This window comes from Podarcis gaigeae (genome assembly GCF_964106915.1).
Source record: "Podarcis gaigeae genome assembly, chromosome: 9".
In the NCBI taxonomy this organism is placed as follows: Eukaryota; Metazoa; Chordata; class Lepidosauria; order Squamata; family Lacertidae; genus Podarcis; species Podarcis gaigeae.
In genome coordinates, this window is record NC_139685.1 from 24,281,732 (window position 1) to 24,307,446 (window position 25,715).

At 41.3% G+C, this 25,715-nt stretch overlaps 1 protein-coding gene across 2 annotated transcripts in view; it reads right to left on the reverse strand.

Moving 5' to 3' along the window:
* TUSC3 (tumor suppressor candidate 3) overlaps positions 1 to 25,715 on the reverse strand; it is a 123,797-nt gene that overhangs the window by 60,315 nt on the left and 37,767 nt on the right. For both annotated transcript variants that reach the window (XR_014568092.1, XM_083755875.1), the window contains exons 2-5: positions 24,412 to 24,581; positions 8,128 to 8,245; positions 5,409 to 5,549; positions 3,767 to 3,907 (exon numbers count right to left, since the gene is read on the reverse strand). Coding sequence is in view for 1 of the 2 variants with exons in the window: in XM_083755875.1 (XP_083612001.1) it covers positions 3,767 to 3,907; positions 5,409 to 5,549; positions 8,128 to 8,245; positions 24,412 to 24,581 (570 nt within the window). In the remaining variant the exon portion in view is untranslated. The remainder of the gene's footprint in view (positions 1 to 3,766; positions 3,908 to 5,408; positions 5,550 to 8,127; positions 8,246 to 24,411; positions 24,582 to 25,715) is intronic.

Sequence of the window (25,715 nt, forward strand, 5' to 3'; positions counted from 1 at the left end):
TGGTTATTTTCAACTAACATCTCTGTATATGCTTAAAATCATTACATGGCTTTTCGTTCCAAGCATAATAATTCTACCCCATGATTCCTCCAAGGAATCAAAAACTATGTATAACATTACCCATTTTATTCTAACAGGACATAGGTGCAATACATAAGATGACAGAACACCTCTTCCTGCACATTTCTGTACCAGGCAAGGGACAAAAGGGTCAGGTTAACACATCTGTAGACATCTTCAAAGCCTTGCAGTGGAGAGCAATCTTACTCAATCCAGCACCATGTTCTACATCTAAAAAGAGATGCTGCCTTCTCCATTCAAAAAATCCAGGGGGAAAAGGTCCTTCCAGAAACCTCTGTAAGGAAATTCCCAGAAAGTAGTAAAACAGCAAAAAGAAGGCGAGAGGAAGCAAGTGATAACCAGATAAATTGTACTTGGGAGTAAACCTACTGAAATAATCTCCATTAATCTCAGTTTGGTCTATGCTGAGTATGACTAATGCTGATATCACCAAGAAAGAGTACACTGGCAGTACAAGAAGATCCTCATCACATTAGGAGTCTTGTAGCTCAATGGCAGAGCACATAGAAAGTGTCATAGTCAATCCTCAGAAAGCCCTGGTAGTGCTGGGTTCAGAAGTGATGAGCTAGACTGACCCAATGGCGCTAGATGGACTGTTCCTAAAAGACCATGAAACCAGTATTGTGTTCCCAAGGGGGTTGTGGAATTGTTTTCCTAACTCCACTCTCTACCAAACCACGTGGCAAACTGGTTTTGAGATTTATTTATTTTTCAGGTGATTCCAAAGCAGTTTGGAAAATGTTCAGCTGGCCTTCTGTGCCAAGGACAAAAAGTAACAAATCCCGCTGGGCTACTGCCATATCCCTGCAGGGAGATTCGTAGTTATTTACATCCTGCAAGTCAGACAAGTTTGCAGCCAAATATATAGGTCAAACTATATATTATGGTGGCATGACCTGAATATCAGAATGTGAGTCATGTAGATTAATGCCACAGATGAGTAGACAGGGGACCTTTCCCTCACCTTCTCTTCCCTCACACCCCAGAAAATCTGTTTTTATCAGCATTTTTTTCCCCTCCTCCTGGGCACCAGAAAACAAACTGGGAGGAAGCAGTTTCTCTCAGGAGCAAGCAGAGAAATTTCAGCATTCCTTCCTGCAGAAAGTGCAATTTTATTTCCCCTCTCCACTTTAAAAGAATTCAGCAACAATTTCAGGTGACACAGGTACTGCCCACTGTCTGGTCTAACTCCCACGTCAGATTCATAATTATTTTATTTTAGCTTTATGGACTAGGGATAAAGGGAAAAAACAAAGGAAGACTCTCACAAGTATTTTCTGCAGGACACAAGGCATGTTAGCAGTCCGTAACCTGAAAAACGGTGTGGGTGGCATTTGATGGAGAAGGCAGAGAAACGAATGAAGCAGGTGGCATTTAAGAATGTAAGGGGAAAAAAGAAATCAGAAATGTTTCTAAAGCGAAAATATCTACCTTAATATTCCTATGGCTAAATGCAGCTGTTCCTTCCAAAGAGAGATATGATTTTGCATGAATAAAAGATCTTTAAAAGCTACCAACAAATCATCACCACCACCTCTTATCTTTGGAGATACCACTATGGAAGAGTTCAAGATTGGAAATCTGCTTCAATAGACAATTTGTCAAACAATTTAACTGCATTTTCTCTCATATATATATGGGGTGGGGAAGATGAGGGGAAAGATAACTAAGCAGCTCCTTTCCATCTTCCCAGCTCTGCAGGGATTCAAAAGGAGTACCTGGGGGTAGGAAAGCTACAAACTTAGGCAGGACAGCAGGAGCTATTGTGCAGTGTGATTATAGCTACATCATATAGTGGAAAGAGTCCTGTGGCATCTTAAGTATTAACAAATATGTTCTGGCATGAGCTTTTGCAAGCAAGAGCCAACCTCATGAGATGTAGAAGGTGGACAAAAAAATGTTGAATTTATTTCTAAGATTTTAGAATACAGTGCCTTTCAAACCAATGTTTGTCAAGGCAGCTTACAATATATTTTAATGATGCATGCTTACATATATGCATGTATATACAAGCCCCCAAAGTGAACAAACGTGGGGCAGGTTATATGGTAAAATGAGAGTAAAAAGCAAATGTATATATGGTGTCCCTGTGTTCAATAGCCATTACTATAACCAATGGGGACAGCTTAGCATACTGGTTCATGACTAAATAATAAATAATTAAAAAACTGTCCAGTAGCACCTTAGGTAAAGGTAAAGGGACCCCTGACCATTAGGTCCGGTCGTGACCGACTCTGGGGTTGTGGTGCTCATCTTGTTTATTGGCCAAGGGAGTCGGCATACAGCTTCCGGGTCATGTGGCCAGCATGACTAAGCTGCTTCTGGCGAACCAGAGCAGTGCACGGAAATGCCGTTTACCTTCCCGCCGGAGCGGTACCTATTTATCTACTTGCACCTTGATGTGCTTTCGAACTGCTAGGTTGGCAGGAGCAGGGACTGAGCAACAGGAGCTCACCCCGGCGTGGGGATTCAAACTGCCGACCTTCTGATCGGCAAGTCCTAGGTTCTGTGGTTTAACCCACAGCGCCACCCGCGTCCCTTTAGTAGCACCTTAGAGACCAACTAAATTTGTTTTGGGTATAAGCTTTCGTGTGCATGCACACTTCTTCAGACACTGCATGCACACAAAAGAAACTTATTTGGTCTCTAAGGTGCTACTGGACAATTTTTTAATTTATTCGGACTGTGTCAGACCAACACGGCTACCTACCTGAATCTGGTTCATGACAATTCAGCAACTGAACCATGCACTGTTAGCAGCATTGTTACTTACACGTGAAGGAAGTAACAATAAAAGGAAGAGCTCAATGTGGAGGTGGGAGTATAAGTAATACTCTCGGACTTGGGAGTTCTCCCAGATCCATTATTCTGTCAGGTTCATAAACTTCAATGGCGGGTGGTGGTGGTGACAGCTTTGTTTTAAAATAGAATTGCCTTGTTCTCATGGGTGCAGAGATTTTTTAAAACAACAACAAAGCAGCAGCACAAGTAAAAGACTGAAAACAACTATGCAACACAGATTCATTATAACGGATGCTGAACAATAAATGAAGGTATTTCAACAGTGGATTCAAGTACTGAGATTTCAGATGAGGGAGCTGTACTCCCACCCACTAAAGCTAAGCTCTTACCTAGCAAAGATGTCATAGAAAAGAAGTTTGGTACAAGAACCTAACATTAGCTGCAGCCATGTGGCTCATATTTTCCCATGCCAATTTTTAAGGAGCCCAGCTCTATCTTACGTTTCAGTCACTAAAACTAATGTTATATATCTGATAAAACAGTGATTATCAGTATCTTTAATTGCATAAGCATACCCACCCTACCACCCCCCAGTTCTGAGCAACTGTTAACTTGTGAGTTGTAACCTTCATGCCTTTGAACTTTGGGGGGGGGGGGATGTCAATTTAACCAACTTCTGCCAACACTGGAACCAATTACAATTAGCCAGGGTATCGGCAACCTCTTAATTGCATGCTAGCACTGTTTACTGCCCTTGAGGTTTGGCCCAGCTGTTCCTGTTATGATTTCACAATCAATGCTGTCTCTCGCTAACCTATTTATTAATGCAGGGCTCTCTCATTAACAGTGCGAATGGGACTTGAAATCTTGTTATATAAACAATCAAATTAATTGAGCTTCGAAAAGGGTTTTTTTTTAAAAAAAAAATGAAAAGTTCGCTTACCAGTGCTGCCATTGCCCAACCAGTCTTGTTGTAGATGAACTCCAAGTTGTTTCGCCGCAAGTAGAGTAAGCCACCGACTAGCGACACCAGGAGAGCCAATGCAATGGTACCTGAATAGTTTGGGGGCCTGAACACTCTGATCTGTAAAACAAGAAAAAGCATGTCATGTGTTTTCTGCTTTCTGCTGTACAGTGGTACTTCGGGTTACATATGCTTCAGGTTACATACGCTTCAGGTTACAGACTCCGCTAACCCAGAAATATTGCTTCAGGTTAAGGACTTTGCTTCAGGATGAGAACAGAAATTGTGCTCCAGCGGTGCGGGAGCAGCAGGAGGCCCCATTAGCTAAAGTGGTGCTTCAGGTTAAGAACAGTTTCAGGTTAAGTACAGACCTTCAGAACGAATTAAGTGCTTAAACTGAGGTACCACTGTATAAGTAGACATACACCTAGGCATAGAGAATTTACATACTAAACAGAGCCAGCCATTCACAATTAAACTTGTATGCATCTAGTTAAGTAAAATGCCACAAGTGCAATTAAAACTGCTTTTTCCCCATTTTTCAGTGTGTGGGTGATACCATGCTTGCTGGAGGCAGGGCTTTTTTCAGGAGGAACACAGTTCCAGCACCTCTCAGGTGGGCACCATTGCCATTATAAGAGAACAAGGGGGGTGTTCATAGTGAGTTCCAGCACCACTTTTTCTAGAAAAATAGCACTGGGCTGGATCCAACGGGAACTGTATTCCAAATCACCCGGAGGACACCAGATTGGCTACCCCTCCTCAAAGCCTTCATTGGCAACTACAAAACCACATTCAGATGGCAGCAAGTTTATGCTAGTCACAGCAACAGCACACAGAAGTGGAAGTGCTTGGCAAAGGGGCCTGGTGCTCTAAACTCAGGAGATAACTTGAAAGAATTTCCACTGCAAGGTTCTCCTGCACTAGACCTGATGAAATGAAAGGGAACTTATAGTCATCAATTCATTTTAGTGATGTTTGCACAAGAGAATGTGCTGGTTAGCTGTGCCCCATTTGAGCAGTGAACCTAAAAACATCCCCCAGTTTCTTGAAAAGTCCCCTTTGCATCAACCCTAAGAAGCAGTCAAGATTTTAATTCTTCATTAATTCTAAAGAGACTTCTAGTTTTTCCTTTAGATAAATACTTTTCCTACAATGTTCTTGCCCACTATGCCTGCATGCAGTTAAATAAAGTTGTTCAGTATATTTACCAATTGTACATCTACAGCATTATTTTTTAAAAAATCAACAACTACTCAGTGTTAGACTTGGGAGTTATTACTAGCAATAAGAAATATTTCAAGTACGTGCTCACATTAATCAATTAATTGGTACAATATCATTCCTCATGTTCTGCTAGGAGACAGCCAGATTAATATTTTAGCTACCAAAGCAAGATTGAAATACATCGTTAATTTTTTCCCCTCTGGAGTTACCAAAGAGTGATAGAGTAGCACAGCTGGCACTTTTATTATTTTAATACATTTTGTAGAGGACTCTTATGGGGGGGGATATCATTTGAAGGTAGTGGGGAAGAGGGAACCCCAATTCCTACGGTCTGTTTGTCACAAAACATGAAGATAAGTGTGGATGAGTCTCTTAACTTTGTCAAGTGACTTACATGAACATCAGTTCTGTCAGCTATCCACTTAGCTAACTGCTCTGCTGCGAATCCAATTCTCTGCAGGTCAAATGTGTCAGCTCTCCTGGGCTTCCCTTTCGGAGGGAAATGCATGAACGTTGGAGCAGAGTTCATATTGAGCTATGAGAGACAACAAAGATGCCACCAAATATTAAAAAAGCATATCTGTCCTTTGTCAGCCTTTTGGGAAACTGTTAAAAGTATGGAAGTATATTGTATATCATGCTTAACAATGTGCCATTAAATCAAGCCACTGGGCTTCTATCAAGTCCCCATCTACTGTATGGGAACAATAAGGTCAGTACAGTGCAGGTCAGCTGCACACATGTAATTTATGTATTTAAAGCCATTTACAGATCACCTTCTATTGTAAAAACAAGGCAATTTGCAAAACAGAAATTATACAATACAATATTCAACAGATGTACAAAAGTTCGGTACAGCGAGTACTAAGGATCAGGGTAGTAGGAATCCCCATGTGAACAGTTAAGCTTTTAAACAGTCAGTTGAGTACCTCTCATTGCTTCTCACGGGGGGGGGGGGGTTGGAACTCAAAAGATGAAATATAAAAGCTAAGTATCATCACCAGCCTAGATCTTATGATAAGCTAACTTGTAGAAGTTGACATAAGGAAATGTTTCCTGACCCATCATTTTCTCTGCAGCCACTGTATCTCTTAAAAATATCTTGTGTTCAGGGGTACTCCCAGAACAATGTGGGATGAAACATGGGGAAGGGCACTAAAAGAAGTGGGGAATTGCATTAAATCAGGTTTGGATCCTAAGCTAAGGAAATTCTCATGAGAAAAGTTCCTGTTGCTTCATCTTTCTCCAAATAGCCCTTGTGCCTCATCCCACATTCTTCAAGAGAGCTTCCAAGCCTCCTTGGTCATCATAGGTAACTGCAGAGGGAAGGATGGAACAGGAAACTTTCCTTCCAATTTCCTTAAAGCTATGTCGGGATCCAAGCTGTTATTTTCCACTAACGAAAGGCAATATTGTATTTATTTATACTCTCTCTCTCTCTCAGAACTCAGGGATGTGGACATATAAGGTTACCCTGAAATCTGAGTGAAGAAACCTGTGAAAGCAACGAGGATGGAACAAGATTGCCTCTAATGACATACACAAGCCCAGCCATTTTCATTACCAGGGCTGTATGCTCACTACACAACTAAATTATGTTACATAAATACATTATTTAAATGTTGCAAATTCAAATTATGTACAATAATCAAGCTGGATGTTAAATAATTGGATTTATTCCAAGTACAACATATTCTCTTCCTCCACGGAATATTTGTTGACAACCCAATATGTCATGAAACTGCAAAATATGAGGCACTAGGAAATGTGGTTGGTTGTGGGTTGTTTTTTTTGGTCAAATGTAATATTTCAGAAGACAGCACATAGCTTTGCTGAACTGCAGCTCGCTTTGTGAACTAGCAAAAGTGAGGTCTTTTAAAAGAAGTAAGCAATTTGAATGATATGCATTTTATGTGAACTCAATTACTCAGGTCCATGGGGTGCATGAGAGAGGATGGAAGAGGAGAAAGAGAGCAATCAGCAATAAGGTAAAAAGGTATCAGCAATAGGGAAGGACAAAAGCTACATATTGTGTTAGGGTGGCCATCAAAAACAGTCTCTCTGTGCCACACTCTTCTTCCCCTTTCCCCCATAACATATATATTCAATTACATCTGATGTGATGCCATCATGGTATGTGTTTTCCGTCCAACAGCAGCCGATGCTGAAGAATGGGAGAACACAGGTAATGGCATCAAATCTCTGACAACTGATATACATTATGGAGAGAAGGGGGAGAAAATGACCTGGCAAGTTGGTTACAGACGGCCATAACCTACATTTTAGCATAAAACTATTAGTGTCAAAGTTTCAGGATAACTGGAAGCAGTAGCAATTTTGTTTTATAAAAATAAACTGAACTCTTAAAAAACATTTAAACTTGTTTACTTGTATAGCCTGGGGAGAAGTGGTAGGCTTCTGTGTGTGTATATGTGTGTGTGCATGTGCTTGTGCGTGTATGTATATATAGCACAGTAAAGTAAGAAAGCAGTTTATTTCACTTGCTTTTCAGAATACTAGTAATTTTTGTCTGTTGAACTAAAAAAAAAAAATCCCCACCCAACCTCTGCATATTTATTTGACAGTAGCCCCATAAAACTCACTGAGGGTTACTTTTGGGCATACTTACCTAGGTTGGGAATTCAAATCTGAGGTAGGCATAGTGAAAATTGGTCTTTCTTCCAGATCAGTTAATTGAAAACACTTCTGGATTTGCCCACTCCCCCCAAAAGATTAGCCCTGAGTGGAACCGCTCCTCAACAGGGGTGGGAAGGTTTGTTCATCCCTGATCTAAGCCACAGTTTCATGATCATCTGGACTACAAAAAATGAACAATGTGTACATTTTTGTGGGCAGCAGAAGCAAACTGCTGCGGATCTCTCAGAACAGCAACATTCTTCATTTTTAGTGGCAGCTAAAGGAGTATGGTGGAATTTTCTCATCAATAACCTCAGTAACAACAGCAGTCTCTCCATCATCTGTGCTTGGGCTTACCCCCTCTAAAAAAAAAGGTGAAACATGTCTGAAACATACAATTAAGGCAACCAAGAGTATGAATATATTAGAACGATGGACACAAGAGCAGCTTAGCATTCAGGAATGCACTTTCTCACCTGCTGAAAAACATCAGCGCCCTCATCATAATCTACTATAGTGAAGAAAAGTTTGTTCGAAAATGCTGAAGAGTAGCGCCATGAGTTAGCCAGCACTTGATATTCCTCATTAGCTTGCCTGTAAGAGTAAAGACAGAGAAAAACACATTCAACTACCTAATAAGTGCACCATTAATAACTGCAGTAACATCGTCCTACTTACAGCATTAGATGAACCTCACATAAAACTGTAATGTGCATTCTTTTCCACAAAATTACACTGTCTTTTCTTTTTAAAAACTCGCAGCTAAACCTGAGAAAATGGAGAAAACTTTACAGTATTTACAACACTCAGAACACTTTCAAGGGCTTTGAAAAGGTCATTCTCAGTAATCATCATCATCCCCACATTGCAGATGAGACCCAAGGCTGAAAGACAGTGACCTTGAGCAAATCACTTCCTTTCTGTTGCTGCACCAGTGTGCAATGTGGGGGACAGTAAACTGTTGAGTCGATGGAAGAGATGAGATTTTAACCGCTCCTAACCACTATAGCAGGGCTCACACAAACCCCTCCATAACTTGAAAAATGTGTGGAAGGGGCTGCTACCACCTTCAAAACTTCCAAAATCCAAAATAAAGAGCCTGTGGTGGCATAGTGGTTAGTTTTGGATGGACCTAAAGCCCTGCTTGGTCATCAAACTCACTGGGTGACCTTATAAGTTACCACAAGAAAACTGGACTGCTCAAGGAACAGGAACTATGCTGAACACCTAGGTAAACTGGATTGCAAAATTGCTTTTTACTATTCCCAAATGGTCCCCAGGAGACCAAGGTAGTGTCAGCTACCTATCACTAGCCTAGGACTGTCCCATTTTTGTTTCTGTTTTAATCTGTCTATTGCAAGTCTGCTTACATTACCTGGTAGGTGGCGTTGTGGTCAGGCATCAGGCCCTGCAGTGATCTGGCCGGGGCCGGAAATCGGCACCTCCTTGGCATTGTTGCTGCATTGCCAGCAGTGGGCCCCACCTAGGAGTGGCGCTCACTGCCCAATCAGTGCTGGCAAGGGCAAGGAGCATGGCTGCAGGAATTTTAAACTATGGCACAGCCGGAGACCGTCCTCTCTTGCCCTTCGCCAGATCATCCACTCAGGGATGAGTTGGTTTAGGTATACATGCCCAAACAACTGACACAGGACTTTCATTTTTGCATTTGATGCCTTCTGCTTTGTTTTCACAAACAGAATGGCTGTGTCTTGGTATTGCATTTCACACCCAACCAAGGAGACCACGCCAGTTGAATTTTCTTGTTAATCTTGTACGTAAGGTTACCAGATTTTTTTCAATGAATCCGGGGACACTTTTCAACTTCAATGGATTTTGTATGGGGGCTGATTTGTAAATCTGAGGACTATCCCCGGGAAACGAGGATGTCTGGTAACCTTACTTGTACGCCCCAAGGACAAGTCATTTGAAGCATTTGCAGTTATCCACATGGTACCCAGTGAAGTAGTTTCACTAGCGCAAGGATTTCTGCATTCACAGTGGAACTTCCCCTCCCTCTCCTCTCTCCTTGCCTTCTCTGGATCTGCTCTGGAAGGTTGGGGAAAACTCCAGAACAGATTTTTGGGAAGGGATGCAAGGGAAGTTCTGTTGTGTAGCCAAAAGTGACTGCACCAGCACATCTATTTTGAAGGATACTGCCCTTGGGCTTTTGGAAGTAGCTTATTCACAGGCTCCCAGGTCCTAGGCAAGTTTATTTGGAATTATATCCCCCAGTGTTTGGTGAGACTTACCTACCAGGCAAGAATGCAAAAGGACTACAGCCAGGCACCAACTCTATACACCAGTCTTTGACAACTTGGGTGCCTTCCACACAGGTTGGAGCTGATACAAGTTTTATCACAAAACGTATGGAAGGCATCAGGCTAGCAAAAGCTGGTGCATTCGCTGACCTGGAAGGAAGCCATACTGAACACTGCGGGATTTACTTCCAAATAATCTTGCACAGGATCAAGCTGAATGTCACTGTATCCGTTTGGGCAAAATATTAAACAGAATATTTGGCCTTCAGGGGAAGAAAAGGGATAAGTGCTTCTTTGAAGTTACTTCAAGTTGGGAATACTAAATATTTCTCTTTCCCCTTTGGTTTGTTCTTCCTTTCCTAATCCTATAAATCCAGAACAGCTGTTTTTATAGCAGTACTTTTAAGGGTATAATCAGTGCTTTTCTTCCAGGAAAAAAAAATGGTGCTGACACTCACCATGAAGTTGTTACAGTAAGGGCTACACTTATAACCAGTGCTTTTGTTCTAGAAAAAAGGTGACAGTACTGCATAACCCTGGAGTACCCCCAGAAAAAAGCACTGGTATAATATCATAGGGTAAAGCAAAAACCCATCCATTGGACAAAAAGACTTTCTGGATTTATTTTCAAGTTGGGGGTAAATTCTCTGACTCCAAGTTGATGTCATTCAATCTTAACTACTGAAGGATAATAGTTAAATAGTTTCAGATCCAGATCACTGAAAGACTCCAAGAAACAAATATGTCCATCATGATATCTAAGAAACCACAACTTTTCATATTCTCCTGCTCAATTTTCAAGCAGTGAGATGGAACCTCTCCATATCTGGGTGAACCATAGTTCAAAAGACCCAGCGTCAAAAGACCCAGATGAGGCAGTACAGTGGTACCTTGGGTTACATACGCTTCAGGATACATATGCTTCAGGTTACCACACACTGCTAACCCAGAAATATTACCTCGGGTTAAAAACTTTGCTTCAGGATGAGAACAGAAATCGTGCAGCGGAGGTGCAGCGGCAGCAGGAGGCCCCATTAGCTAAAGTGGTGCTTCAGGTTAAGAACAGTTTCAGGTTAAGAACGGACCTCCAGAACGAATTAAGTTCTTAACCCGAGGTACCACTGTATTTGCAATGCATGTGGGGCTATAGCCGTTTGCAAAATTTATGTAAAACATGGTCATTCTGTAATCCGTGGCCAAACCAACACTATCAGAATTATTCAAGATCTCTCCAATCTCAATTTTCTTAGAACACTTGGCAGAAGTGAAATTTGTAGGAAAGCATAATGAAGACCCTCTAGTCCAAGCACTGACAATGCATCCACATCCATCTCTTATGCCTTTGATCACTGGAACCAAGTTTTTTTTAAAAAAAAGAAAGTTATGTCTGTATGTTCACTGGAGTAGCAAACAGAGCCAGAGTTCCCTGGTTGAAACTTGACCCAAGACACTGCAAAACATGGATGCTAAGTGTCATTTACTCAAATGAACTTGCTGTCAACTTAGTCAGTGGACCCGCACATTTGACTCCCCTTTCATATACTCTGCAGTCTTCTTTCCTATTCATGAGTACTGCCATCTAGCACTGCAAACTCTGAGACCAAGAACTGTCCTGCCTTTAATGTGATCCAAGTTGAAGCTTTGGGCAAAATGCCAAAGAGTTAAACTTGCCTCCCACATCTCCAACAAATTCACACTATGAGTAGCCTTGTTCTTCGCCCAGATGCCCATCAGACTGGCATCTTGTAGTCATTACCATTCTCACCAGATCTAAGAAATAAACCGAATTCTGGAGTCCACCCTCTTAGAGATAATCATAGCCCCACAGTCAAAAGTATCTAAAAAGGTAGTAATACCCATTGTAATGGTCTGATATGTTTTGCCCAAAACATGAGATAAATTGTTAAAACTACAAGTCCCTGTACCATGGGCTATGTGTATCAGCAGAGCTGACCTTATAATCATCAATTTGCTGGCAATATTTTAAACACATGATCTAGACTGACTGATACCATCCCATTCTGTGTATCCAACAGAGCTTGTAGATGCTGTGCTGGCTGAAGATAACCTTTTCTTCTTTTCATTTTATTATGAAACCACATGCTGAGAGACATTCCTTGATTGCATTGGCACCTCTGACTCACTTGTCAATTGTAGCGCGACCTCAAGAGAAGATTGTCCAGAAATGAGTACACATGGTGGAGAGCACACATTGGAGCCCCATGGAGGGCACTCTTCGGCCCCATGGAGCCTTCGATGTGGGGTTCCTCGGAGTTCAATTTTATCACTCATGTTGTTTAACATCTACATGAACCCACTGAGCGGGGTTATCTGGAGTACGTTGTCAGCAATATGCTGATGAAACCCAGCTGGACTTTTCCTGTACATCTACAGGTGAGGCACTGGATGTGCTGGACTGTTGTCTTGCCTTGGTAATGGACTGGATGAGAGCCAGTAAACTGGAACTCAATCCAGACAAGACAAGAAGCACTGGGAATGGGCAGTTCCCTAGACCAGATAGATGGGAGGTTGACTACTTCTGATGGGGTTACACTCCCACTGAAGGAGTGAGGAAATAGCTTGATGGTACTTCTGGATTCATTGTTGTCGCTTGAGGCTTAGGTGGCTCAGAGTGTCTTCCATCAGCCAAAGCTGTACCCCTATCTAGACAGGGATAGCCTAACTTCTGTTGTCTATGCTCTGGTAACCCGTGGGTAAGATTGCTGCAATGTGTTATACATGGAGCTGCCTCTGAAGATGGTTTGGAAACCTCAGCTGGAGCAGAATTCAGAAGACAGGTTGCTCACCAGGGGAAGAGGGTTTGAGCATATAATGCCAATCCTGGCCCAACTGCATTGACTGCCAATAATTTTCCAGGCCCAATTCAAAGTGCTGGTTTGGACCTATAAAGCCTTAAGTGATTCAGGACCACAATACCTCCAGGACCACCACTCCCCATATGATCCTGCGATCATCACGTGAGGCCCTTCTTGGTGTACCACCTCCACAAGAGGTCTGCAGGGTGGCAACACAATAACAGGCCTTTTCTGCAATGGCTCCCATTTGTGTAATGTTCTCCCCAGGGAGGCTCACCTGGCACCATCATTATACACCTTTAGGCGACAGGCAAAAATGTTCCTCTTTAACCAGGCCTTTGGCTAATTAAACAATTTATGGCCTTTTAAACTGGAAGGGGGATTGTTTTTGTTTGTTACTATGTTATGTGCTTTTATGTTGTAAACTGCCTTGTGATCCTCAGATGAATGGCAGTATAGGAAATTTAATCATCACCATCATCATAGGTACAAGACTGAGGACAAATGACAGGAGGGATATCACACGTCTGTCCCAGGCAAAGGCAGGAAATGGACTACGGGAGGGGGGAGGCATGATAAATGGACAAAGAAAAAAGCTGTTTTTCCTGTCTTTGGGTGTGAGGGAGTGATATAACACACCATGTTCTGTGTCTGTCACTTCTGAAAACAGCTGTTTTTATAGCATTACTTTTAAGGATATAAGAGTTGTTGTTGTTGTTTAAAAAGAACACTTCTGTTAGATACAACTTTTATTGGTTGGTAATTTTTGTGGATTGATTTTCAAGACTAAGGTAAATTATTCTCAGTATCAGCAACCAATTATACCTGCCAGAAAAAGAAAGGGAAAAAAAAGAAAATTCCCCCTGATCCTAATCTGCCCAATAAGTTCTCACAAATTAAATTTGGTCTCCAACCCTATCTTTCTAATAATCTCCCCAGGTTCGTGATTGTCTCTGAAAAAAGCAAAAAACAAATTCTTTGGCTGTTGCATCACTCGATGACTGCGCCACCATCACAAATCTAATCACCTAACACCATCTGAAGCACAATACTAGTCTAGCTTGCAATGCGCCAACTGATTAGGAAAGTGTGTATGGCAGGGGGATTAATTACTAAAAATATTGATGGGTTTATGTGCTGAATATTCTCCTGCTACAGTTTATTTGGTTTAGAAAGACCCACTATCTGTCTGCTTTAGTGCAACTGTGTATTCGGGCCCAGAACTGGCCTTCAAGTACAATAAATGTAATCATCACTAACAGTCAGGGTTGCCTCCAGACAGTCAGTATTTTGTGAGATGGGATCAAGCACTTGCAGGAAATTTAGGTCTGTGCAACTAAAGTGGATTAAAAAGTTTTATTGCCTAGCACAAAAAACCCAATTCTTGTTTTTTATTGACTTTTTGAGGTTAGGAAAGTAACAGGGAAATGTATTTAAATGTGTAGGTTGACTTTTGCCTAATGGGAAGATGTATAAACAAAATACAATAAAATCAGGATGGATGCTCATCATCATATAATCTCTCAACAGACAAACCAGAACAAATGTTCAAGAGCGAACATAGTCTAACCTCCTTGGGTAAGCTTTGCAGAAGCAAATCATGATAGATGTTGAATCATCAGGTCACCTGGAAGAGCTCTAGATAAAAGTGTAAAAGACACCATAACTAAATAGAATTCTGAATGCCATTTTGGTAGAAAAGTGCATTTTCCCATCAGAACACAGTACTAATCATCCGGTGAAAAAAACAATATTTCTAAACTGTGATCACAAGGAAACACAGCCTCCGACACGGGGCACTCATTTGGACTAGAAGCAAACTGAAATGTTTGCTTTTGCTGTCAACTGGAGAGCCGAGAATTATTCCCTTCTTTCAAAATCCCATTTAGGGGGCAAGGTTTGAAATCCAGGCAGCTCACTGCTACACTGAATCTGTCATTTCCTAATGAACTGGTGCTGCATCTTCATTCACAGCCTGTAGAGGGCAGTCAAGCAACATCAAATGAATCCTGCCTAGGTTTAAGTAATAACTGTAGGGCATGTCTGTGTTAAACCAACTATAATAGAAACTCTGAAGTTTTAATAGATGAATAAAATGATCACATCACATCACTCCAACTTGATCATTCTCTTTAACTTGTTTAGCTATACTTACACTTGGGTAATATATCCTAGCCAGTCTTTCAGGTTGCTTTATTAATTAACTCTCTGCCTAATTTAAAGTTACTGCTAATTAATTTATATTTACTATCTTTTGCAAAAGGCTTCAAACTTTTCTGGAATTTCAAGCTCATTATCTTACCATTTCTGCAAGGGATAGTGGGTCAGATACAGTTCACTCAAAGAAAGAGGGAAATAAATTGCCAAAGCTTTTATGCAGTAAAAATAACAACGAACATGTAAGTCAGCCAGAAAAGCCACAATGTTTGGGGGGGGGGGGAACAAGATTGGTATGCTAAACTGAAATCTAGCATGTAACTCAGAAATAATATCTAGATACCAGAAGAGGAAAATAGCTATGTTCATTTCTCTTAAAAGAATGACTCCCTTGCTCTCCATATTAGATTTACATTTCTCCTTCACTGTACAGTCATAACTTGGCTCAGGCTCCTGAACGATCAAAAACCGGAAGTGATTGTTCCAGTTTTCAAACATTCTTTCGGAAGTTGAATGTCCGACGGGGCTTCCGCGGCTTCTGATTGGCTGCAGGAGCTTCTGCAGCCAATCAGAAGCTGCGCTTTGGAAGTCGACCGTTTCGGAAGTCGAAGCGGAGCGGATTCCGAGGTACGACTGTATACCCAATTTTATATGAAATTCATAGAGATTTTTGTATGATGTCCTCTTTAGGGGCTGAGGGACATGGAGATAAACAGTAGGAAAATATTTCACATTTGGGGGAAATTGAAATGTAATGGCCTGCAAGAAAAATGCTGAAGAACTGGCTGTTCCTGTTCAGGGTTCTAGCCAGCCATGTCCCCTCCCTGAATACACCATTCCACTGCCCCCTCTCCTAGCAGCAGTCAGTCAGCATTTTGTGCTCCCTGAGTATGCTCAGCTATGACCGTCACCTGGGCAATTTATCATCTCTCAGCCTTAACTTGATTGGGAGAATAAAATGGACTAAGCCTACATACACTGCCCTGAACTCCTTGGAGGAAGAAGGCACTGAATATATTTCTGCCCTAAGCTGCTCACAAAGAATAGACAAAAATATTTGTCTTTTGTTTATGGGATTCACAATTTGCTAATCAAGAAGGGACAGTAATTCAGACCTCTAAGTAACCTCTTCTCCTAATTGCATGTAGGTAGAACTGGTCCTCAGGCAATGGTAGCATTCCTCCTGCCCATCCCTTTTTAAGATCACAAACAGTCATATTAGAAACATGTGTGCAAATGGGCTAGTGAATCTTTTGCAAGGGCCAATAAATCCAGTTCGGTTATTTGCAAAACTGGAATAACTAAACTGGGTCTAAACATTTTTAAAGCTGCAATATTGCGTTATAAAGCAGCACACTCCCCAGAGGGGCTGTTATTTCCCTTGGGTGGGCTCACAAAAGACCCCGAAGGACATTAGTGGCGACAAGCACATCAGATTGCTAGGGACAGCCTCTTGGCTGCCCTACAAAAAAATGGGGAGGGGGAGTGGTGAATTCAATGCTTGCATTATACGATTATCATCAGTTATAAGTCCTCCTGAGGAAAGATTTGATCAGAAAGCAGAGTACAAACCTTTTCAAAAATAAGTAAGCTACAGCTACAGGTTTAGTCCAGCATTTGTTTCCTGAACTTGAAAGAAAACCGAAAAGGATTTTGAAGAGAAACAACCGTTTTATCATTTTAAGTCAAAATGCCAACTGGGTTTTTCACCAGCCCCTCACTGCCACCTTGAGAGAGAGAACACAGTAGGTTATAAGACCCTCTAGACTCAGCCAAGACCTACTTCTGTCCTTCATACCACTGATTTCCTATTTGCTCAATTCCCAATTTTCTTTCCATAGATGCATCAATGCATATATGTATGTATGTATATACGGAAAGAAAATTCGGGATTAAGCAAACAGAAATATACATATATTTTGTTTTGATGTGTTTCGTTGTATTTCTGTGCTGCTTTCCATTCAAATGAATCCCCAATCAGCTTGCAAACAATAAATAACAACATAATAGAACATTACAGGTTCAGCATTAGTCATATTACATAATTAACCAATCAGTAAAACAATTACAATCCGTAAAACACTATTAACCAACCAGCAGCTAAGAAGAAGAGGAAGCCAAACATAGATAATGTAAGCGAGCAGTACTGCAAGAAAGGCCCACAGCTGCATCACCTCAGTCAACAGCTGGCACCCCTAGTTGGTGTTGGTGTGTGTGTTTTGCAAAACCCAAGTTTAGATAGCAAAGGCAAACATTTCAGTGGGAAGAAATTAAAAGTACACGTGCGTGAGAGTATAAGTGTGAAGAGCAAAATAGTTGGCAAAGGCCAAGTCATCCCTCATTTTGGAATGGTGATTAAGAACATAGTCGGCTGACAGCAGGCCCAGCAGGCACCGAGCGAGACAAGCTGTTTTTCACCTTGCACTGGGCACCGGCTTTGCAAGGAGGCTCTTGCGTAAAATGGAGTCCGTCCAGTTCTCAACACTGACTCCAGCTCCTCACACTTGCACAGCATGGTAAAGTGCTAATTTCATGAAGGTGAAAATGAAAACGTCATATAATTGGAGAAGAGCTGTGTGTGTGTGTGTGTGTGTGTGTGTGTGTAGAGAACTGGGATCAAAATAAGAAGGGGGAAGTATAGACAAAAGTGGCCTTTCTTGATACAGAAGACACACAGAGATTAAGATAGGGTCAACTGCCATGTCCCCTACTTCCTTTTCAAGTGTAAAATCTGAACCAGTGACACATGACCTCCTTCCACCATTACCCTGGATCCGAAGAGCAGACATTTCAGTGCTGGCAAGAGTCAGGATGCTCTGGTTCAGAAAATAAAGAGGAAATGCCAGCTTGCCATATGCTTCTTAACAGGTGATGCCACTACCTTCTCCTCCTGTTCTTACTTCTCCTTCATTTTACAATATTCCCAACCAGCCCAAAGGTGAAAGGGAAGACCCTTTCTGAACAATCAAAGGGAGGAGACGGGAACATTCTTATTTTATTTGTAAGATTCGTTATCCACCCTTCACCACAAGGTTCCAGGGCGTATTCTGACCATTTCATATACAGTCAGAAAAACGTTTAAAATAGTTACAATGATAAAATCAAGCAAGTAATAATGTTCCAATCAGAACAACAGATTGATTGATAAATAAATACATTCTGTCAGTGGATGTGATGAAAACTCCTTTACTTGCTCTGTTAAGGATGTTGAACAGGCTTAAGTTGGCAGATGATGGACCTGACCAAAACAAAGATACTTTTCTCCAACTTTTTATAAGATCTGAATATCTGGGCCCAACATGGCTGTATGTGCGTGTAGTGATGGGATTCTGCACACATAAAACAGTGCCTAACCTCAATTCAGGCAGGCCTGGAAGACGTGCTGATCAAAGCAGGTTATCAGTAATGTAGTAAGGAGAGCAGGAAGGGCTGAATCAAGTCCCCTGTTCTTTCACCCATATTCTCTCCAGACAGGGGATCAGCATCCGTTACATGAGCACCAACACAGAAGCAAACATCAATACGCATTTGGCCCCAAGTCAGAACTCCCCAATCTAGTGCCCTCCAGATGTCTTTGAACTACATCTCCCATCACCCATCACCATCAGCTATGTTGATTGGGGTTGATGGAAGTTGCAGTCCTATAACATCTTGAGAGCACCAGGTTGGGGAACGTTACATTATTATTATTGTTGTTGTTGTTTAGTCGTTTAGTTGTGTCCGACTCTTCATGACCCCATGGACCAGAGCACGCCAGGCACTCCTGTCTTCCACTGCCTCCCGCAGTTTGGTCAAACTCATGCTGGTAGCTTTGAGAACACTGTCCAACCATCTCGTCCTCTGTCGTCCCTTTCTCCTTGTGCCCTCCATCTTTCCCAACATCAGGGTTTTTTCCAGGGAGTCTTCTCTTCTCATGAGGTGGCCAAAGTATTGGAGGCTCAGCTTCAGGATCTGTCCTTCAGGGCTGATTTCCTTCAGAATTGATAGGTTTGATCTTCTTGCAGTCCATGGGACTCTCAAGAGTCTCCTCCAGCACCATAATTCAAAAGCATCAATTCTTCAGCGATCAGCCTTCTTTATGGTCCAGCTCTCACTTCCATACATCACTACTGGGAAAACCATAGCTTTAATCTTTTTAAGGTTAGATTTTTAAAATTTGGAATAATTTATCCCAGCAAAAGTGGGAGGGTGGCATCATCAGGCTGAAATCCCAAGCACTCCTACACCTCAGAGTAAGTCAAACAAAACACAGTGAGACTTACTTCAAAGTACACAGGCATAGGATTGCATTATAAGTGTATTTTCCCCCTCCCTGGCAATATCGAAACACTGGATCAAAACACTACAAACAGCACTAGAAAAATCCAAGGAGGCTCGCCTCTCAAACTCACTTTCAGTCTAGTAGCTTCCCATCATGCTTCCATAGTCTTCATGACACACTTAATTATAGGATTCTTCCCACAATCACACTGACTGTTCCTTGCAAATTCTGCTTCCTGCAAACCCCAAACAAAAGGTCCACACTGGGAAGCTTTAGGCATAGGATTTACAATCAAAGGGAATGTGATCCTGCTTCTGGTGCTGAAGCACATGGTTACAGGATTTGACAGTAGTGGAATCAGTGGACATAATGCAGTCATACAGATGATGGAAAGAAATTTGATTGCTTGCGGTCTGGCAGCGCTCCAATAGAAGAAATGGTACAAAGACGAAGAACTGGAATTTAACAAGGCAATGTTTTTTAACGGCAGGAGTGGCACACTAATTTGTATCCTCTTTCCACTCTTGCCATTTATATTCACAATGTTTGGCCAATATTTTATTTCTTTTAGGTGAAGGCTGCAGTGCACCCAACTAAGTATTCTAAGAAATAATATTACCACAATCCTCCTCGAAGCTTCTAAATTTACTTCCAGTGCTATCAAGAGTGAAACATTGACCTTTATCATTGGCCACAGAATCAAAGAATTGTATAGTTGGAAGGGATCCTGAGGATCATCGAGTCCAACCCCCTGCAATGCAGGGATATGCAGCTGTTCCATACAAGGATTGAACCTGCAACCTTGGTGTTATCAGTTATTAGCTCTTACCAACCACTTAAGCTCTTACTTGATACACTGAGCCTTATATGTATAGGTGCTGCAATGCTCCTGGTGAGCAACAGGCAAGCCCACGCTTCCTTGCAGGACTGTGGCAGGAACAGTTCCATGCATCAAACAGGAATGCAATCTAACCTGTTCCAAAATATGTGAATGAATGGGAAAACCACTGCATGCATGTTTCACATACATTGAAATAAAGGTCAAGTTTGCACGCAACATGTTAATTACTTTTCAAGTGATACATCTAGTCATGGATTATACCTAAGAGAACTAGAATGAGCTCACTACTGGGCAACTGTGTTTTTATTTTCTTTTATGCTAATGAGAAAATTGAAAAGGTTTTTGCAAGTAACATGCAAGAAGAAGGAAGGCTGTTTCAGGCTAATGAGAAGAATATGAGAACCTCCAGACTTTGAGCCTAAAAAAGTTTTTTTAAATGCATTTATTTATTTTATTGCATTTATATCCCACCTTTTTCTCCAAGAAGCTCAATGTGGCGCACCCAGTTCTCCCCCTCCTCATTTCATCCCTACAACAACTGAGAGGCAGTGACTGGCTGAGAGTCATGGCTGAGTGGAGATTTGAATACTTGGTCTAGTCAGACACCCTAAAAACTCAACATCATCCTGATTCTGAAAGAAGCCGTATCACTTGCTGTCATTGGAACCATTTGAAAATTAAACATTCTCCCACTCTTGTCCATCTCAGATGAAGGGTAGGCAAATCATCAGATTTTGCAATGAGCCTGTGCCGCTGCTTCCCACTCCATCAGTTCAGACCTAGGGGAGGAGAGCTAGGGCTTGTCTCTGTGGCTGAGTTGGGCTTCGGGGCATTTGGAAAGCCTGCCAAGATCAGTGTGTTCTCATAAGCAAGACTTAACAATCTCCTTACAGTGATGCATAGGAGGAATTTGGCAAAATATCAGCTCCAAGAGGTCTAAGGAAGCAGCTGAATTGCCACACAAAAGGGGTCAGAGAATGAAGAACTTGTTCAGATCCTATCAAGTGCGGAAGACACAACATATAAAAGAGTGACTAAAAACTAGACTCACTTTATTTGACATGTTTTTGAGAGGTACCTCGTTTTTTAATGATCAAACTTCCACACAGTTGTACAGGAAACAACTAAATTCACTGAGCTAATCTGATAATTTCACTTAGTTTCCTTACATTACAGAAAAAGTAATGGAGCTAATCATTAGCTTCGAGATGATCAACTGAGATTTAATGATAAGGGACAGACTTAACAAATGCTCTGAGTTCCTCCATTAATGCAGACTTCTAAATCATGGTAGGCAGAATCATGACCCAAGGACCAACTTCCTGACTTCTTGACAAGTGATGAGAAAAACATTGCTCAAACGGAATCCTGTAGCATTTCGTAGTCAGCCATGAATGGATGTATACTAACAAATCTCCACAAAAAAACAAATGCACTAAAATAGTGCTTCGTACCTGGAGTATGTTCAGCAAATTAGCTGGGCCAATTTAATTTGCATAATTTATTCTCCTTGTGCTAATCCCAAGAAGGGACATGGATCAATGAGAAGCATTGAAGCCTTGGTCCTCCAGCCATTCAGCTGTCACTCCAGCTCTGTTCATGCATTCAAAAGAATGTGTGGGAGGGGCATGAACTCTGTAGGAGGAGTGGAGGCGCAAGAATCAGGCCCAATCTCAGTCTTCTGACCTCCATCCATGTTGATATGGACAGTTTGAAGGAGACTCCTAACCTTGAGCTGTCAGGGTTGCTGATCACAATCTAAGCACGCTCAACTGAATGCGCTCACAACCCCCCTTCAGACATTCCAGTTTCAAAATGAGAAGAGACATGGAGCACGCCTGATGTGTGCAGGAACATTGAAGGTGGGGGGAGCATGAACACCTGTTCCCCTCACACACTTCCCCCCCTTTTTTTGGAACACATGGCAAAGATTTTGACTTCTGAAGATTCCCACATGCACTACCCACATGCAAGATTTGTCTTCCCAGCCATACTGCCTCAAAACTCTCAGAAGGAAAAAAAATGAAAATTAGAATCTCAATACACTGTATTCAATACCCAATGGTGTGACCACATGCCTCAATTTCCTAAAAAGAGCTGCACATCACATCCTTTCCACTAAAACAATAGCACACTGCTACATATTTCAGCCCCAAATATATCCTGTGTCTTGTTGGCAGAGGTATTCTGGGCAACCTTGGAAGGAAAACTTTAAAAAATATTTCCATATGTTGAAGGGAATTATGAACTTTTCACAACTTAATGCATCCTCAGTATCTGAATTACCTAAAAGCCCAAGGATGAACTACACAGAAAAACAACAACAACCGCCCACTGATATTTCCTATGCATTGATCAAATATGACTGTTTCAGAGCAGTTCCATGCAGAAAGTTAATATTGCATGCTTATTAAAAAAAATTGTTTTGCTAAAAAAGTACAGAGATTCCAAAAGGAAAAATTCATATGAGAAATACTATATTAATATGTGGTGTACAATTACTTTGAAAACAACTTCTTGTCTAAGAGAGCTATACAAAAGAGTAGCTTCAGTCAGTGATGCATTCAGCAGTACTGTATCTAACTAAGCATTTCCACTAGTGAAGGTACTATGGGGCATACAGTGAACTCCCATACAACTCCTAAATTTTCTAGGGAGGGTTGGAGGGAAACCCAGAACTCAGGGGATGCAGCACAGGGAGAGGAAGTTCTGTTGCACTGTCTAAAGTGCTTGCACTAGCAGAACTGTTTAGTCGAATACCGCCCATTAGGTTGTTCATAGCAAAAACTCCAAAATGCACTGAACACAGCACTCTGTATTCATCTTCTCTATTATACGTACAGCTCCTGCTTTTTAATTACTTGGTGATTGGAGTAACTTCCGTTTTATGTTATTATTTTCAGGTGCAGCGACATCAGCTTCATTTAATTCATATTGTACCCTACAGCAAAGCTAAATCTCAATTTCACATTTGTTTTAAACATTTTGAACTAGAAGCAATGAGTTAATTGTTTCTTATTTTAGATGTCCAGCTGCATTCTGCAGAAATGACTAAGCCTGCGGTCCTAATATTTACTTGGAAATGAATTTCACTGAAATTAATGGGACGTGTTCAGGGTCTTTGCCATGCCATACAGCGGGATGAACCTTAAGCCCTTTTCTCCCCCACTGCAGTAAATGGTATCCTCTTATTAAATGACAATATTTGTACAGCATTAAATCCTAGTAACAAAAGATTTATGCACAGACCAACATAAGGGAATGTGTTACTGGCTATTTTGCATAATAATCAGAACCGCAACCATTTAAAGCTGTTCCGATTGTTCCTGAACTTCAGCCCACCGAGGATAATACAGTTTCTCAGCAACAATAAGCCACATTCCAACTGCAAAGCCAATTCCATCATGCCAACCTGTCATTCTAAAAAAGAGCTGCAGTGGCCTGTTGAGAATTCACATGCTGGAAAAAAGGAGCTGATTGTGAAACCAAACAGTAACAAGGAGTCCTGGAAAGGAAATGTGTAACTTCATGGAAAAGCCACAGATGACTGACAGTTTGACAAATGTTGTAACAACTGTGATTCCTTAGTGGATGTCTTAAGAGCTGTTTCCGATGTTGCATGCATACTTGTACATTGGGCATACCTGTGGCATCCCCAAAAACATATGTGTTCTTGAAAAAAAGTTGAACTTTTGTATGTGCCATGGGGAATCTGGGTTCCATGTTGATGTGTAGACAAAATATATGCAGTTAAAAAGAACAACAACGTGTTATAGGGGAAACAGCAAGTATACAAGGCATACAGGTATGCTCTCGCTCAGTTATTTGCAACGTGAAAAGCAGTGCTTTATGTGCCCACGTATTTAGATTGCTTAATTGACAGGTTATTGCATGGAGCTGTATCTCCCCTACAAAAAAAGATAATCCAATCTACACTCCTGCAGATTAAAATTTGCAACTTTTAAGGAGCATCTCGTTAAATAGACTTGAGCAACGTTTTCCACAGCAATTACCGAGTAGAAACAATAGAAGGAAGGCTGCAGAATGTTACAAAAAGCCCTGAAATTGTATTAAGTTGTGGCAAAGATCTCTGAAGAAACCAGTCAGTCAACTTGTGAAATAATGAATGTCGTGTTTAAGTGTGTGTGTGTGTGTGTGTGTGTGTGTGTGTGTACACAAACATGTAACCCAAAGAACCTGAAATTAAAGAGCACCCAACTGTTGCAATTTGTAAATAGAGCATAAAATGTCCTTTAAATATAGAAACTAATGAATTACCATTCCACTTGTATCTCACAGATAAACACAAACATGTGAGTTGACTACATAATTGATAAAGAACTGATAAATGGGAAAACATTGACTGAAGGCAGATGATCAAAAGAGAAGAAGACCAAAAAGTTCTGCTTCCAAGGGTATAAACGTACCTGCAAACAGAACATTGCCTCTGCGGCTGGAGAGCTGTAAACATTACAATCACCGAATAGTTGCGAGGCGGGGCCTTCACAAATCTTCTGAATTTGTCTCCATTCATGCGGATGACTGAGCGCCTTGAACTCCATTCCATAAGTTGTTCCACCTTTTCAGCTAAAAGGTTCTGAAATCAAGAACAAGCAGAATGGTTGGTGCTGCATTTTAAAACACAGCACGTCCCAGGAGGTAGCCCCAGTTCAGATAGTCTCTGTTTAATGGACTATCAAGTTAATAGAAACTTTCTTGTCTTATAGATCTTACTGGCAAGCTGCTGGACTATCGTTGTGGGAATGGCAGGGTTGGAAAAGGATATTATAGCAATATAGACCTACAAAGCTTTTCTGAGCAAGTAATCTTTTCAGGCACACAGAGGCTCCCATTCACAAAAATGTGTATTAAAAGGTTACCAAATATGCATAAAAATAAAAATAATATCTTAAGGGTTGCTTTATGTACTACAGAAATGGTACATATACAGTGGTACCTCGGGTTACATACGCTTCAGGTTACATACACTTCAGGTTACACACTCCGCTAACCCAGAAATAGTGCTTCAGGTTAAGAACTTTGCTTCAGGATAAGAACAGAAATTAGGCTCCGGCGGTGTGGCAGCAGCAGGAGACCCCATTTGCTAAAGTGGTGCTTCAGGTTAAGAACAGTTTCAGGTTAAGAACGGACCTCCGGAACGAATTAAGTACTTAACCCGAGGTACCACTGTACACTATTAGAAACTCAGATATATAAGCTAGGCACCAAATGGTTCCTTAAACCAGGGTTACAATTGCCAAAATGGAATGTCTAGTTGCCATTTTCAGGTTAGATGGCTCAAAAGTCATATTTTTCAATACAACCTTTTGGTTCCTAAAATTGTTCAGATAAAATACCGCAGATAGCATTTTACAGGATGTGTTGATAGTGTGTGAAAACAGGCAAGACCCAAGGATCCCCAGCCATGCACCTCCAGATGTTGGAAATAACAGGTGCCATCCTAGCACTCGGGCATCTTCACTTGGTCACAAGTGGCTGACAACCACATACAAAATGTGCCTGGCGAATTTTGAATGCTGTGCGCACAGTGCCAATTTTGTAACATGCAAATACAGGAAAAATCAGGGACGTGAGGCCCCACTACACAACCAGGGTCAGACTCTGCCCTCTTTCAGTCAAGCATCACATCACTTTCCCAACAAACATTTAATGGTTACTGGCACAACTCGAATGCAGTAAATAAATCTCTCATTAAATACACAAGGACAAA